The sequence below is a fragment of the Diceros bicornis genome, chromosome 7 (assembly GCF_020826845.1).
Source record: "Diceros bicornis minor isolate mBicDic1 chromosome 7, mDicBic1.mat.cur, whole genome shotgun sequence".
NCBI lineage: Eukaryota > Metazoa > Chordata > Mammalia > Perissodactyla > Rhinocerotidae > Diceros > Diceros bicornis.
This window is the reverse complement of record NC_080746.1, coordinates 13,973,452-13,990,158: the sequence shown is the minus strand read 5'-3', so window position 1 is coordinate 13,990,158 and position 16,707 is coordinate 13,973,452. Positions and strand designations below refer to the sequence as shown.

Sequence of the window (16,707 nt, the reverse complement as noted above, 5' to 3'; positions counted from 1 at the left end):
GGAAGCCCTGGATGGGTTGGCCTCGAGGTTCTGGTTTGGAAGTCAAGAGTGCCATCTAGTGGGATGTCTTGCTAATATCAACTCAGAATTATTTTTCTGAAACCCTGGTGTATCCTCATTTAGTTCTGGGAACCCCCTTTATTAGCTTAACTTTAAGTTTTGATCGCCAGAGGGAGGGTAGCATGAGAGGGAAGAACCAGCGCATCATGGCTTAAATGGAGTTGAATTTGATGTCTTCCTTGAAGAGGCTGTAATGGTGATCGTGGTCATTTGGGTTGGTTGAGCCCTACTGGCTGTTAGATATTGTAAAACACTGGACTCCAGGCACCCTTCTCTTCTACTTCTCCTCTTGTGTGCTGCTAGTGGTATAGACTCGTTTCCTCTCTTGATGCTCACCTTTGGAGCTATGCTTGCTTTGGAATTGGAGTTCAAACTGTTGGGGAAGAGGGAGAATTCCCCCCCGCCCCTCGTTCTTTCCCTTAAGGTTCTTATGGCTGGCCAAATAATTAAAAAGGCAGGTTAGCAGGAGAAAATAAAACAAAGTTTAATAACATGTATACATGGGCGAGACCCAGGGAAAGTGGGTAACTCGACAAAATGGTGGAGGTTCTCATCTTAAATACTATCTTTAGCTAAAGACAAAGGAGGATATTGGTGGTGGGGGAGTCAGTTATGGGAGATTACCAGAAAAGCACAGTAAACAAGAGTAAGATTATTATGCAGATTTAAGGCTTCCCCTTCTGCATTGATAAGTTTCTAGAGATGAGGTCATCCCCCCTTCTTCCTGGTGCAGAGAAGGAGATACCTTTATTTCTTTCTTTTTTTTTTTTTTTTTGTGAGGAAGATCAGCCCTGAGCTAACATCCAGTGCCAATCTCCTCTTTTTGCCAAGGAAGTTTGGCCCTGGGCTAACATCTGTGCCCATCTTCCTCTACTTTATATGGGACACCGCCACAGCATGGCTTGCATCAGTGCGCGCCCTGGATCGGAACCTGCGAACCCGGGGGCCGCGGGAAGCAGAGCTTGCGCACTTAACCGCTTCGCCTCTGGGCTGGCCCTGGAGATACCTTTAAAAATGGAAATTTCCCTTACAAATATAAATGTTTGGTAAACAGAACTTTGATAAGAATGGGTTTACCAAGGACCCTCCCAGTCTGTCCATACCCAGAGTTATCTATGGTGATGGCCCCTCCTGGGGACAGGCCTTCTATCTTAAATCCTTTTAGGCAGTTGGGGGAGGGGTGGTGGTCAAAGTTTCTTTCAGAGTCTTCTGAGCCTTTGTCTTCAGCTTGAAATGATCTGCATACCAGAGTGGCACATCTTGGGGCAGCCTGCCCTGAATCCAATCATAATCATCTGTGGGTTGCCGATGTTATGTAGTATAACACATATCCCAGGTTATATAGAAGTGGGTACTTGATGCGTGTAACAGGTCAGTCCCACTGTACGAAATCCCATGGGTCAACAACAGGATAGTACAATTTTGTTATAAGGAGTTTTTAATGAGCAAATCTATGAGACCTGGCAAAGGGGACATGATGAGTAGCCGCTCCACAATGAACAAGCAGCAAAAAGCACTTTGTGTAGAGTAAATGAAAGAGAAACGGATTGTATATACACTTAGTTCTACCAAACACCTCAGGCTTTCTGTATAGTGCTGTTCTGGTTTCTGGTGTGTGTGTGAGTTTGCAAATCTGATGTAAATAGGTTCTAAGTTCATTTTCTTCTTGCTCAAAGAACAGGACTTAAGAGCACGGTCATAACTGTGACCACAAAAAATCATGCACTTCTTTGGTTGAGAGTGAGCAGGCACTGGAGCAAGCACTTACCCTACAAGATTGTTTGGAGTTTAGTCTACTGGGGATCTAGTCTGAGGAATATACTCTATAGAGATCAATGTGTTTTATTGTGGTGGACAGTCCACCAGAACAAGGAAACAATTTTGGTTATACTGGAGCCTAGGTTATAGTGACGTTTATGGTAATAGGAATTTATTATTACTAGAATCTGTGCAAAGCAGGGGTTTGCTAACTTTTTCTATAAGGGACCAGATAGTAAATATTTTAGGCTTTGTGGGTCTAAAGGTCCCACTACTCAGCATATTCAGTTCTGCCTTAGCTACTCAGCTCTGCCATTACAGCAAAGAAGCAGCCATAGATAGTGGCAGGTGAACGAATGGGTGTTGCTGTGTTCCAATAAAACTTTATTTCTGAAATTCAAACTGAAGTTTGAATTTCACATAATTTTCATGTGTCATGAAATATTACTCTTTTAAAAAAAATTTTTCCCCAACTGTTTGAAAAAGCAACCACCATTCTTAGCTCATGGGGCTGTAGAACATCAGGCGACTCCAGATTTGGTCTGGGGGTGTGGTTTGCCGACTCCTGACTAGATGCCTGGAATAGTTAATAGTTAGCAATTAATAAAAATTATTTGTTCATCAGCTATTTGTTCAGTTAGTGTCATGAGGTGTCTGAACAGCTTTTCTTTCTCTGAAGTAAGATGAAAGACAGTTGAATTCCATATAACTGTAATGTCAATTGTGAACTGAAGCTCTATAATCATTTTGCCTACAGGGCTTTAAGGAGTGGAGGGTCTCTACCCTCTAATCCTTCTTTTCTTCCTCACCCTCCTCAGCTTTCCCGGGAGCCAGGGAAGCAGGCCAGGTGACCCCTGACCCCATCAAGTCTTTCTCCCTCTGGAATTCTCCCCTCGCTCCACACCTCTTCCTTCTTGCCCCACCACCCAAGTCTGCACTAGCTCCTTGAGAGTCTCCCATGAGGTTGAAGAAGAATGAAATTGGTATCCTGTTGTAGAGATTAAGAGGCCCAGGTACAGAGCATGCTGGAGGCGTTGGGTTACTGAGATTATGTAGGAGGGAAGAACTAGGTGATAGGTCAGGGTCTTCCTCTTCTTCCGCAGATGTGATGGGTGGTGGTTTCACCAAATTTGTGTCACTATTCATATCTACTGTCTGTCAGTACACTCTCTGTGTAAACTTACACGGGGAACTTGTAGCTTTAAAATTTTGTAACCCTGTTTCTTTGTCTAGCTGAAGTCTAAATGACCTCCCCCAGGGTTGAGAAAGAAGCTGGACGTTAACGGTTCATATCCTGTGTCTTTCCTCAGCAGCCAGCAGAGTAGCCAGCAGAGCAGCCACGACGATGATTCGACCAGGTTCCTGAGTCCTCGGGCGCGGGAAGAAAGGTAAGATCAAATGAGGAGAGAGACCCTGGAAGCAAAGATTATAGGGGATGGGGTGAAATGTGTGAGTAAGATTGTGCTTCTACCATGAGTGAGAACTGTGGGAAACTGAAGAGTAGTGGGAGACTGCCAGACCTCTGTGCTCAAAGACTGGTTAGAAAGAGGATGTTCACCTAAGAAATGAGAGGGAGCAGCACGAAGAGGCTGATGCTAAAGGCTTTTGGTGTTCAGCAGGGGAGAAGTCAATATGTGGAAAACCAAGTATGTTGGGAGGACAGCAGAGTGGACTTTGGACTTGAGGCACTCCTTAAATGTTGGCTACAGTGTGGATGGGGAGGAGAAAGGGTATCTTGTGTCTGAAGAAAGCTGCATGGCCCAGGATGGCATGTGTGGCATCAGATGGCAACAGAACACCAGGATTGGAGTGCATTGTAGGTGTCAGAGGTTAATGAGAATGAGGTTGGATGTACAGGGTGCAAGGAGAATAAGGAGGCTCCTACAAGCTCGTTGGAGGCTTTGAGGTATGACTAGTTAAACAGTATATGAGGACCAGCCAGCATCGGCTTCATGTGGCGCCTATGAATGGTAGACAGAGAGGGGTCTGTTGTAGTAAATTAAACTTCTGTGCCCAGAGAAACTTGACTGTATTGATGTTAACTCAAAGGAGGTCTCAGTTGGCTTACCACAGGGCTCTGCTTTTGGTCTAGTTTTGTTTACTATTTTTATCAACAAACTGGATGAAGAAGAAAAAGGTACTTTTATCTCATTTATCAAACTTATGGCAGACACTCAGCTGAGAGAGAGCAGAGAGCACCGAGGATGATAGAATCAAGATTTAGCATAATTTCAAATAGAACAATGGGTGGAAGCAACAAGTAGATTTTTTTTTGTGTGTGTGAGGAAGATCAGCCCTGAGCTAACATCCATGCTAATCCTCCTCTTTTTGCTGAGGAAGACCGGCTCTGAGCTAACATCTATTGCCAGTCCTCCTCCTTTTTTTTTTCTCCCTAAAGCCCCAGTAGATAGTTGTATGTCATAGTTGCACATCCTTCTAGTTGTTGTATGTGGGACACGGGCTCAGCATGGCCGGAGAAGCGGTGTGTCGGTGCGCGCCAGGGATCCGAACCCGGGCCGCCAATAGCGGAGCTCATGCACTTAACCGCTAAGCCACAGGGCCGGCCCCAAGTAGATTTTTTTTAAAAAGGAAATGTGCTATTATATATTTATATTATATATATATAAATTAGAATAGTTTCTTAAGTGTAAGATTACCACAAGGAGCCTAATTTGACAAGATTTCATGTGAAAAAGAACTTGGGGTTTAATTTGCCAGCCAAATATGAGCCAATAATGTGACACAAGTACCAAATGATCTTTGAAAGTCTGAATTTATTAATGGTAGTGTGGAGCATGGATTAAAAAGGAAAAAAAAACAACAGGTCTCGCTTTAGTCTGTACTAGTTTGACCATATCTGGTGTATTATGTCCAGTTCTTTGGAAATGGATGTTGATCAATTAGAGTCCAGAAAAGAAGGATCAGGATGATAACGTATCATTCTAAGGATCAATTGAAGGAAAGGGGTTTATTTAGCTTGGAAAAGAGAAGGTTTCGGGTGACTATAACAGCACTCTATATCTGAAAGCCTAAGAAATAGAACCAGAGGGGCAGAAATTACAGCGAGAAGGATTTCAGCTCAGGATAAGGAGGAACTTTTCCATGATTCAAGCCACTACAATGGAATAGGCCTTGCAAGTAACGAGCTGTCCCCTTCACAGAAGTGTTCAAGTAAAAGCTTGATGGTGTGTCATAAAAACGACTGTATCCTGGGCAAGAGGGTGGGACCTCTGTAATCTGTATCTCTTTAGATTATAGTTTTGTGAGTTCTGCCCTAGTTTTCAGTTTTGTGCTCCGGATTAACCAAAATTAAAAGTTCAGCTCATCCGTTTAGAGCGTATACGGAGGGATGGGGCCTCCAAGGGGCAAAGACTAATTGTTCTTGTCAAGATGCTTAATCAGTTATGATCTGATGTCAGTTCCTTCAGTCTCCAGAGTGGCCTACGCTCTCTTTTCAATGCTGTCTAGATTTCAACAGCCGTACTTTCAAAATCAGAAGGGACCATAGAGTTCCGCTAGCACAGCTCCTTTCTCTGTGCTGTTCACTCCGCATCTCCACAAGTGTAGTGTCCATTTCTGATCTTGCCGTCTTCTGTTGTTCCTGATCTGTCAGCTCTGTGATCGGCAACTCCTCAACCCCCTTTATTTTGTCTGCGCCGCCTGGGCATTCGCGGGAGAGTTGAAGAAGTGCTGAATTATGCAAACTCTAATACGTTCTTCCCAAGGCAACTCATCTCTTACTCTAGGACGTGACTGCTTGCTGACTAGAGAGAGCCTTGTCTTTTGTTCACTATTTGGAATTGTGTGTTGATATAAATTATATTCTAGCTCCTTCTCTTCCCTCTCCCCCAACCAAATGAAATGTTACCAAGGGTCTCCCATCTAAGCCTCTGCCCAGAAAACTCCTCTAGATGTCTTCCGTGGTCCTTTCTTCCCATCCCTGGCCCACTGACAGCCCCCTAAACTCTTCATGGTGGACGGTGGGTATAGTTTTGCATCAGCTCACCTTGGGCACTGTGGGAAACAGAGGGATGTGATCAGAAGTATGCTTCCCGTTACGGTCCCTGTGGACCCCTCCCCTCGGAAACTCAGGACTGGAATATGTTCATTATGGCCTTCCTGAATGAAGTCTTTTTTCTCTTCTCAGCCAGTGGGTTCTCTTGGAGAGAACAAGTCCCCAGAGTGCTAATTAATCACCCAGCCTCAGCTCAGAACAAACCCCTACACCCTGCACCTAATCCTCCCTCTAATATGTTTCCACCCAATTAAGAGACTCTCTGGGGCGTTTAGGTTGTTGGTCTGTGACATCCTAGCCTGGGGCAAGTATGCGATCTGGACCCTGGGGAGATTTTCAGCAGTGGTGGGGATCTGGCTCAGGCTCCTTGCTCTGGGCCCCATTTGCTGGACAGCGCACCCTGCTGGTTATGGCGGCATTTCCTGCACTGGCAAGGCATTGGTGTAATCATCTCATTTACTCTGTCACTCCCCTGGGAGGCAGGTAGAGCAGATATTATTAGCATGGATTGAAAATGGTCAAATATGAGGTGGGTGACATGGACCCTTTTCTGTGGCTGCTCCTAATTCTCCAAACCATGTGGTCAATTATAGGATTGATAGAACAGGCAAAAAAAAAAAAAAAAAAAAAAGAATTAACATTGATTTTTTTTTCTGTTTTTTTTTTTTGTGTGTGTGTGTGAGGAAGATCACCCCTGAGCTAACATCCATGCCAATCCTCCTCTTTCTGCTGAGGAAGACTGGCCCTGATCTAACATCTATTGCCAAGCCTCCTTTTTTTTTTCCCTTTTTCTCCTCAAAGCCCCAGTAGATAGTTGTATGTCATAGTTGCCCAACCTGTTAGTTGCTGTTATGTGGATGCCACCTCAGCATGGCCCGACAAGCGGTGCGTCGGTGCGCTCCCGGGATCCAAACCTGGGCCGCCAGTAGCCGAACGTGCGCACTTAACTGCTAAGCCACGGGGCCGGCCCCAATTTTTTCTGTTTTAAAGATCAAAATTATAATCCTTCAGTATGAGGTGTACTTTCAACTGGTTAAATAAAATGTTTATTTTTCTTTTTCTTGTACAAGGTTCAGAATATATATAATATTTAGAGACAAAATAGCTTCCTTACTGTAGTCTAGAAAATGTCCACATTACAGCAAAGGAGGAAATGCCTCAACATGGTATCTGAACTTTAGAGCTTCTGAGAATTTTTTTCCTCATTCACATCAATGTTCTGTCCTGAAGGGAAAAAGCCTTTGGAAGCATGATGGGGGCAGAGGGAAGGTGCGTGCAGGGAGACAGTCATTTCCTGGGCAGATGTGCATCAGGGAAAAGGGTTGATTTTAGGAAAAGAATCAGTTTATTGGGGCTGGCCCTGTGGCTTAGCGGTTAAGTGCGCGTGCTCTGCTGCTGGCGGCCCTGGTTCGGATCCTGGGCGCGCACCGACGCACTGCTTCTCCGGCCATGCTGAGGCTGAGTCCCATATACAGCAACTAGAAGGATGTGCAACTATGACATACAACTATCTACTGGGGCTTTGGGGGAAAAAAATAAATAAATAAAATTATTAAAAAAAAAAAGAATCAGTTTACTGGGAAATGGGGATTGTCTCAGAGATAGGAATAATCTCCCCAGGTTTCCAGTAGAAAACAAAATAGATCTAACTTCCTCAAAGTGTGTATGTGGGTGTGTATAATGGAATATAGGTCATTAATCCATTTACATGCTTCCAGGTAAAGCCAAAGATACATGTAAAAAACACTAATTCCCAGGTTCAGCCCAAACTAGACCAATTTTGAGGGTTTCTCAAGTCACCACACCTTTATTTAGTACATTCGCCCAATGTCAGGAACTTTCAAACAAAGCCAGGACTGTAGAAAAGGGAGTTGTTTTACTAAGGACCTTTTATGTACACAGTGTTAGTTTCAACAGAACATGGTCTCAGGTGACCAGGGTGCCTTTTAGTGGGAGGAAAATTGAGACCTGGACGGGGCTGGGGTAACTGAGTGCCAAGGCAGGGCTGCACACATTCACATGTCCATTCCTGCACGCAGGCGTGTGTGCCACAAACCTTGATTAAGTGTCTACAAGACACGAGGGAGCCTGCTGGAGTCCAGGCTGCAAGATGAATAGAGGCTCACTGTCTGCTGGGCACCGTGGTGTATCGGAAAGAGCGAGAACCTTAACATCAGACAGATTTGGTTTTGGCTCCCTTCTTCCTTATTAACTGTGCATTTTCTTTTTTTTTCCTGTGAGGAAGATCAGCCCTGAGCTAACATCCATGCCAATCCTCCTCTTTTTGCTGAGGAAGACTGGCCCTGGGCTAACATCTGTGCCCATCTTCCTCCACTTTATATGGTACTCTGCCACAGCATGGCCTGATAAGCAGTGCATCACTGCACGCCCGGGATCCGAACCCGGGCCACCAGCAGCAGAGCGTGCGCGCACTTAACCGCTATGCCATGGGGCCGACCCTAACTGTGCATTTTTCAAAGCAATTTATTTAGCTTTACTCAACCTTAGTTTCCTCATTTGTAAAAGTCTTTTTAAAACAAGAGTAAAGGAGATAACTTGTGTAAAGTGCCTGATAACTTAGTCAGTGCTTAGTAAGTAGTCGCTGTCAGTACTCGGATGCTTTTGGCTATGGTGGGATTTTACTCTCAGTTTCTTAGCAGGTCTATACTCTTCTGTCCTCAACGAAGCAGAGACAAAGAATGTGTAGAATATTGAGCACCTGCAAAATGTCAGATATAGACACTAAGGATAAATAGATTAAGGCCTGGTATTTCCCCTCAACAGCCTTGTTGTCTTATGGTGAGACATACCTGTAAGTAAGCAAGTATAATATAATGTAATAATTGATGTATGGAATTTTTTATAAAGTAGTGAAACTTAGGAATTTGTTTACTAATGTGCCTAACCCCGTGCAATGAACCTTGCCTACACTTTTTAATATAATCCTCTCAACAACCCTATCAAATAGATGCTATTATTATCTCATATTAGAGTTCAGGAAACGGAGGCTCAGTGGAATTAAGACGTTTGCCCGGGAGTGACACAGCTACTCTGCTTGGGGTGAGGGCAGGGGAGGGGGGAGAAGAAGGACATTGATATCCAGAAAGACTCCATGGAGAGGGTTGTGCTTCAGCTGAGAGCTGCAGGATGAGTAGGAGTCTGTCACATCGTCAGCATTTCCAGACAAGGGAACAAGATGTACATAAGCATGGAGGCATGAGAAAGCAAGGCATGTTCAGGAACTACAAATATTTCAGTATTGCTGCCGCATCATGTCCCAGGAGTGGGGTAGATAGTGAGTAGCTGGATATCATCTTTGGACAGATAGGCAGGTGCCTGATGATGTTACATCCTGCAGTGATGTTAAGGAGTGGGCTTATTTATAGATGATAGGAAACGAGTGAGGGATTTTGAGGAAGGGGGTAGCCAGGTCACACTCAGATATTCTTGTGAGAAAAATCACTTTGGTCCTAGTGTGGGAGATGGATTTAAGAGGCAAACACTGGAAGCAGATAGACAAGGAAGGAAACTGTGGCAATTGTTTACCCATTCATCGCCTCGTTTAACAAGTATTTATTGAGCTCATACTACATGCTAGCTACTTTTGCAGGCATTGAGGGGTACAGCTATGAACAAGATAACCACTGTCTCTCTTTTCTAGTGAGGGGAGACGGATAATAAATAAATAAGAAAACATCAAGTAGTAATAAGTACTATAAGGAAAATGAGACAGGGTGATGTGGTGAACCAAGGCTTTTGGGGCTGCTCTAAGTTGGGTGGGCAGGGACGGATCACTGACATGGTGACATTTAAGCTGAGCCCAGATGGACAGATTTCTGAATTATGGTAGTGAGGACAGAAAAGCAGGAACCAACTGAAGAAATTTGTTAAGTAGGTTTGAGAGGACTTACATCTGGGTTGAGGAAGGGTATCTAGCGTGAACCTGAGGTTTCTAGCTTGGGCAGAAAATACAAGGCAGCAGAAGGCAGCAGAGTTTAGAGGTTAAGTGCCTGCCTAGGTTAGAATTGTGCTTCCACTGCTGTGTGATTTTGGGCAAATCACTTCACCTCTGTGCCTTACTCTCATCTATAAAATGGATATAATAACAGTTCAGACCTCATAGCACTGTTGAGATGATTAGAATAGGAATAGTGCCTGGCACATGGCAAGTAGATATGTGCTTGCTATTATTATTATTATTAAAATATTGGGTAAAGGGGGAAGAATTTGAAGAGCATGGGTGGTAGTGAGTTTAATTTAGACATGTAGAGTCTGAACTACCCATGGAGCTTGTAAGTGGAGAGGTACACTAGGCAGCTGGCTATAACCCGTTTGAAGCTCAGGAGACAGGACTAAAACTACTTGTTTGGAAATGAGAATGTAGTTGAGGCAAGAGTCTTAGGATTAGCAGAGTTCAAGCAGAAGGCAAAGGAAGGAGGAGTTTGCAAAGGTTGCCCATTGAAGCTAGGAGAACTAGGAGACAGAAATATCATAGAAGCAGGAAAGAGTCAAAAAGAGTCAAAGAGGGTAGAGATAGGTAGGATAAGAGCTAAAAAGGATCTTCTGCAGTGGCATTTAGGAGGTCATTGGTAACCACAGAACAGTTTTAGAAGAGTATATATGAGGGGAAGAAGAGACTGAACATGGAGAATTCATTCTAGAAGTTTGCCTGCGAAGAAGAGAAATAGAGATGATACCTAGAGGAGAAGGGAGGGGTGATTGGGGAGAATTTTTATTTTAAAAAGGGAGACACAGGACTTTTTTAATTTCTAAAGTAGAAACCGGTAGGTCAAGGATGAGAATTTCAGAGAGAACATCATTCATCCATTCACTCAACCAACATTTATCAATTATGCACTATGTACTCATTGAGTTTCCAGTTTTATTGAGGAGACGATATTAACACAATTGAATGTATGGCAGAAAATACGAACTTGGGTATGTGCATTAAAGGAAGGGAACATGGTTCCATGAGAGAGTTTATCAAAGAAATTGGACCCAGAGAGAAGGGGCAGGGGCGAGGTTGTAATGGTTGAACTAAGACCAGAAGGATGAGTCTGAGGTGAGGAGGAAGCAATGAGATGAGACAGAGGAGATAAGATAAAATGGGGCAGGAGTTTGCTTGGTCATGACAAGGACTTTAATCTTTATTCTGGGAGCATTAAGAAGCCATTAAAAGTCTTTAAGAGGGGAGGTGATAGGGTCAGATTTGCATCCTGAAAAGATTGTTGTGTAGAGAAAGGATGGAGGCAGCCCTGGTGGATGCAGAGATCAGCTGCGGCAGTTAAGAGGCTGTTATAATAGTGCAGGCAGAGGATATTAGTAGCTTCAACTTGGGATGGTAGTAGTGAAAAAAAGGAGATGATTCAAGATGTATTTAGGGGATAAAATGTCCAGGACTTGGTGAAGGATTGGACATCAGGTGTGAGAGAGAAGGGAGGTCTTCAGAGGTAGTCCTGAGATTCCAACTTGCTCAGCTGGGTAGCACCCTCTACTAAAGATAAGGATGCAGGGTTTCAGAGGAGGCAAGAAAAGATAGATCTAGATCACAGGTGAAGGGATTAGCTGTGAAGAGGAGAGAATAATGGATGTGGATGCAGGTGAGTTCATAGGTGATGTGGTAGGAAGGTGAGGAGATAAATAGCAGCAGGATCTATTTTCTCTGTGTAGTAGGAAATGAGATCGTCCATAAGATCAAGGAAGGTGGAATGGGAGTAGTATGAGGTTTGGATATAGTTAATTTGGGGATTTCTTGTATCGCCTTTTCTCTGACTAGCTTAAAAGACGTTCATGTCTTACATACCTTGCGAGAACTCACCCTCATTTCTTCCCCTTGGAGTAGGGAGGCCAAGTTTCTTCACGCCTATTTCATAGGTGTAGTGGTAGGCTGTGGTTAATTCTGTCTAGCACTTGCCCCGTGGTGTGCAGTCTTTGGCTTACTTGTCTGTCTCCCACTAGCCCATGAGACCCTGGAAGATAGAATCTGTGTCTCTTGTGTCTGGCACAGAGTAAGTGCTCAGCAGATGTTTGTGGAATTCATGAATGAACAAATGGAGAAACCAAGGTAATGGAATTTGAGGCCAAAAGATAAGCCTCCGGACTTGAAGCAAAGCCAGAATGCAGACCCACTACTTAGACTAGATAGCGTCCTATTAGAAGGAAATATGTTTTCAATTCTGCTAATTCTATCCCAGGAATTATCTCCAAATAGCATATTTTCAGAGCAGTCTAGCTCCATCTACCTGCCTGGCCACTGAATTCCCCACGGCCCCATGGATTCTCAGGTGATCTCTCCAGTCAGCTCCATCACCGTGGGGAAGGAGCCAAGTAGCAAACCCACTGGGAGCAGTGCCCGCTGGCCTCCGCCTCCTTCTAGCACCAGCAGCTGACATCACATGCAGGTATAGCTCCGTCCTCCCTGTCTGAGGACAGAGGAGGAGAGGAAACACCGAGCGCCCAGAGTGCTGCCAGATATTAAAAGATGGAGGAGGGCTCTGTTTGGAGCTGTGGCATGGGTCAAAGGCAGAGGGGATCTTGATAACAGGGAACTCAGGCTCTCCCACACAGGGCCCTCCACCTGCTGGTGTTTTGTATTGAACATCAAGGCGGGGAGAGCTCATGTGCAGGAGCCACGGTCGACAGCTAAAGGACCTGCAGAGGCAGCAAGTCCACGCAGCTCCAGAGTGAGCCCTCAGCCCTTGAGGTGCCAGCTGCCATGTGGCGGGCCCTCCCCTGCGCCCAGCATGGTACTGAACCTGCACTCTGAGACTGTCTCTTGCAGCGCGGCTATAAAGCAGGCCTGTCACTACCACGTCTCCTCCTTGAGGAAGAAGCTGTCATTTCTACGAGCCAAGTAGGTGCAGGGGGCCCCTGGAGATTAGGGCATGAGGAATTGTCCCTTGGCTGGTGTGGGATCACCTGGGGTTCTTCACAGAGGGGGCAATGCTTTTGGGGTTGGCTCCCATTTTGGGGATATTGTAGTTCCTTGCCAAGTGACAGGCCCCGACAGGGAGACAGGGATCTGTTGCAAGAGGCTGAAGGTGAAGGATAGAGGAAGTGCAGCCAAGCGAGGCTGTGTGGCCCTTTGGTATGGATGGAATGCTTGACTGGGCCTCACTGTGTGTCTCCCAAGGAGGTTACTTGACTCTCTGGATTCTTCATAACTGGCTGGGGATCTTTATTTTCCTCTTTCGTGGTCAATTACTTCACTTGGTAAAGAACTTGGAGATCCCAAGAGAAAGTGCTCTAGAGAACAGTGTATTCTACCTGATTTAAGGTGCCCAAGGCAGGGAGGCCAGTGTCTTTTGGGGGTGCTGATAGTTCCCTTCCCATGATAGGACCCACCAGTGAGGCATTTAGGGGTGTTGACTTTGTGGGTCCACTTCTTATCTCCACTCGTTTGGGACTTTGCCCTGACCCCAGAGCTGCTTGAGCAGCTACTGGGGAGATCTGAGCATAAACCAGGTGTGGGACACTTTTTCCTAATGTGGGCCCTACACCTGGCAGAGCTGTGGTGCAGTGGCTCCTAGCTGGACACGCTGTGCATCGGCCTCCGTGACAAGCAGAGGGGAGGAGGTTTCCTGGAGGAGAAGGAGGTTTCAGCCCCTAGGAGCAGAGTTAAATTCAGAGGCTCATGGGCATTGGAGAGAGAGGGGCATGTAAGCTTATGGGCAGGGTTTTTTTGTGTGTGTGTGTGTATGAAGAGAAAGACAGCAGTAAGAGAGAGGAAAGATGGGACAATTGGAGTGAGGGAGAGAAAAGGAAGAAAGGTAGTGAGAGAGGCTAAATGGATTTCAAAGGTGGGTAGGGGCCAGAGGAAGTGGGTGACTTGATCTTGATTCTCTGTCTCTCTCACACTCACACACGCACCCTTACGCGCGCATACACACACACACACACAGGCATAGATGCCCATGGTTGTTTAGCCGTCTGTTGACAGGAGTTCTCTCCCCAAGGCTATTCTCATGGCAGGAGTTTTGAGGGTAGTGAACAGAGACTGAGTCCTTCCTCTGACAAGGTGACTTCTCAGGTACTGACTACCCAGTACTTGCACACACTAGGCACCCAGCAGATAATGGCGGAATAAGGGATTCTCTGACCCTGTGGTATGGTGCTGGTGGCAGGGATAAGATTCTGCAATGGTTGTGTGGAACTCAGGAGTGCTTTGAAGACCGAATGACCTTAGTTTAAATTCTGCCTCTTCCACTTACTGGCTGTAGTGCTTTCACAAAATCATTTTATCTTTTCCAAATCTATTTCCTTCCTTAAAAATGGAGGTAATTGTACCTATTTTGTGGAGGCTGTGGGATCAAACTGAGATAAAATGGGAAAAGCGCTTAGCACTGTGTCTGGCTACACGGTAAAGGGTAGCTTTTGATATTTTTATTGTCAGCAAACAGTGGACTTGGGCTAAGCCTGTGAGTTATGTGGAAGGGGAGTTTTGAGCTCCTAGAGGACTGTAGGTTGGGGAACCTGGTTAGGTAAGCCACCAGCTAGTCCATGAGAGGCGATGTGATGACTCCTTAGTTGTTGGGAAAGCCAGTCAGCCTAAACTTGGGCCTCCTTTTCCCGGCTTATTTTCCATCTTAGCACTAATGTTGTAATTGTGTTTATTCATTAACTTGGTTGTTGTCTGTCTCCCTCTTTAGTCCCTAAACTTCATGAGAGCAGGGACTGTCTTGGTTTTATTCACTGGGTGTACCCAACACTTAGTACAGAGCCTGACACGTGGTAGGTGTTCAATAAATATTCAATGAGAAAATGAAGACGTGAATAACTATCTACTGCTTGTTGCTAGCTCTGATATTCTATGATCATGGGATTCTGTGACCATAGCCCAAACTGAGGGCCACCGACTAGCCCTTATACCTCTATTAATGTTTGTGACATTATCATGGTCATGGAAATGGGTTGATCTGTGACTGCCCCTCATGTGTCCTTGGTTCTCTGAGTCACATACACATATGCACAGGGGTCTCCTGGTCTTCTGGAAGACAGCACATGTGGCATTTGGATGGTAGAGAGGAGAACCTTATTTTAGGTCGGGGCTGAGCTCTGACTTTGGGGGCAGGGCAGAAAAGCAAGTGGGCGCTCCTGTCTGCCCCTCCCTCCCCAAGTTCCCAGTTTGGGGCTCCTCTCTGGCAGTCCTGGCTGCTTCTGTTGCTGTCAGCAGAATTGTCTGCAGGTGTAACCATCACCTGCTCTGTGTTTCTCCTGCTCCAGCATTTCTTCTTCGCTGCCTGAGAAAGGAGGGTATTAATTATAGCTCAGAAAACTGTCTCTGCTGATGCTGTAATCGGGATTTAGATTTGGACAAATGGCTGGTCGGAAGGTAAATTTTATTCCCTGCTGGGAGAGATCCCATCTTTCAACCAGAGTGAAGAAGGAATGGGAGTGGGTGGACAACTCAGGGGCTCAGGCTGAGATTCCATCACAGGCTTGCCCTGCTCTGCATTGCCTCTTTGCCTCCCTCTTACTCCAGGCTTGGGATGCAGTTGGAGGCCAAACCCCTGGGTTCTGGTCTCAATATGTCACTGATTGATACTGTAAACTCAATGCAGCAGTTTGCAGAGACTAGTCCTTGCTTTCCTATATAGGTGTTGAAGAAGTCATTGTACCAGAAATTGATGCTCCAGCTTGGTTGCAAACCCCTATCAGTAAAAATTTTTTGAGCATGTGCCACCAATATAATGTATGAATGTATTTATATAAGTCATATACATGCATTACTGTAATAATATTTTGTATATAATATAATTAAGCATAAATTTTAAAAGGATGAGATAAAAAGAAATATAAGTTGTAATATTTTTTTTCTGCACTGCATGGGTAAGTGTTCATGTCCCCTTGATAATGAGCAGCCTAGTTGGGAGACCAGGTTCTAAGGCAGTGGTCCTCAGCCTTTTAACGGGTTTCAGAATCACATGCAGAGCTTATTCAGTTTGCAGATTCCTGGGCCTGTCTCTCTAGTTCTGAGTCATGTGGACTGGGGTAGGCCTAGGAATTTGCAGAGTTAACACGTATCCCAAGTGATTCTGGGTCAGGTGGTCTTGGACCACGCTTTGAGAAACATGCGCTGTAGCCCGCAGCCTTCTGTTACGCCTGCTCTAATAGTATCAAGCACACAATTTAATAGGGCTGGGACCGGGAGCCCCCAGGTGTCCTGTTCCTGGCCTATGACATCAGTTTTAGGGAAGCCTCTTGCAGACACTTGGTGCCTTTTTACTGTTAGCCTGGGGGCACTGGTATCAGTGCATAGCTTCTGGTTTTCCCTTACCTGCCTTCTGATAGCCAGAGAATCACCATTCTCCAGCAAGGAGAAAGGGGGAAGGGGATGTGTAATTAAATAAATCATCTCATCTTATCTGTCACTAACTGTCCAGGTTGCTCAATGCGTCTTTTTCTTGTTATCCTCAGGCATGTGAGCAACAAGCTAGGCTCCCTCCCTCTCTTTGCCATTCCTCCTTAGTCTGAAGGTGAAACTCTTCCATTGACTTACAGAGAAGCCCATTGTAACTGGTTCAAAATGGTCCTGGGGCTGGGAAGAGGGGCTAAGGGAGTGGAGGGTGTCTGAGTACACTCCCTGCCCCCTGCACAGACACACAAACACAAAAGCTCCCTTGTGTCATTCTTTATGTGAGCATGATGGGTGAGTTAGTAATAGAACTCAGGGTTGGACCTTTGAAACTCTTAGTTGATTGGCCTAGCTCCTCCACAGACTTGCTTTGGGATCCATAAAGTGAACAGTTTCACCTGCTCCACTTCTTTCCCTCTAGAAGTGAAACAGAACTATCACCCATGTCTCCTCTTCCGGGGTCTTAAATGGTGGGTGGATTCGCATCCGGCTGCGAGTTTAAATCAGTTGCCCTTGTAAA

General features: G+C 45.3%; 1 protein-coding gene across 6 annotated transcripts in view; it reads left to right on the top strand.

Annotated features, from left to right (window-relative positions):
• The window catches only part of GRAMD1B (GRAM domain containing 1B), a 234,389-nt gene that overhangs the window by 101,881 nt on the left and 115,801 nt on the right, over window positions 1-16,707 (top strand). For 4 of the 6 annotated variants that reach the window (XM_058544966.1, XM_058544964.1, XM_058544962.1 and 1 more), the window contains exon 2: window positions 3,129-3,206. In XM_058544966.1, the coding sequence (XP_058400949.1) occupies window positions 3,129-3,206 (78 nt within the window). The remainder of the gene's footprint in view (window positions 1-3,128; window positions 3,207-16,707) is intronic. The other 2 variants (XM_058544965.1, XM_058544963.1) reach the window with 1 other exon arrangement.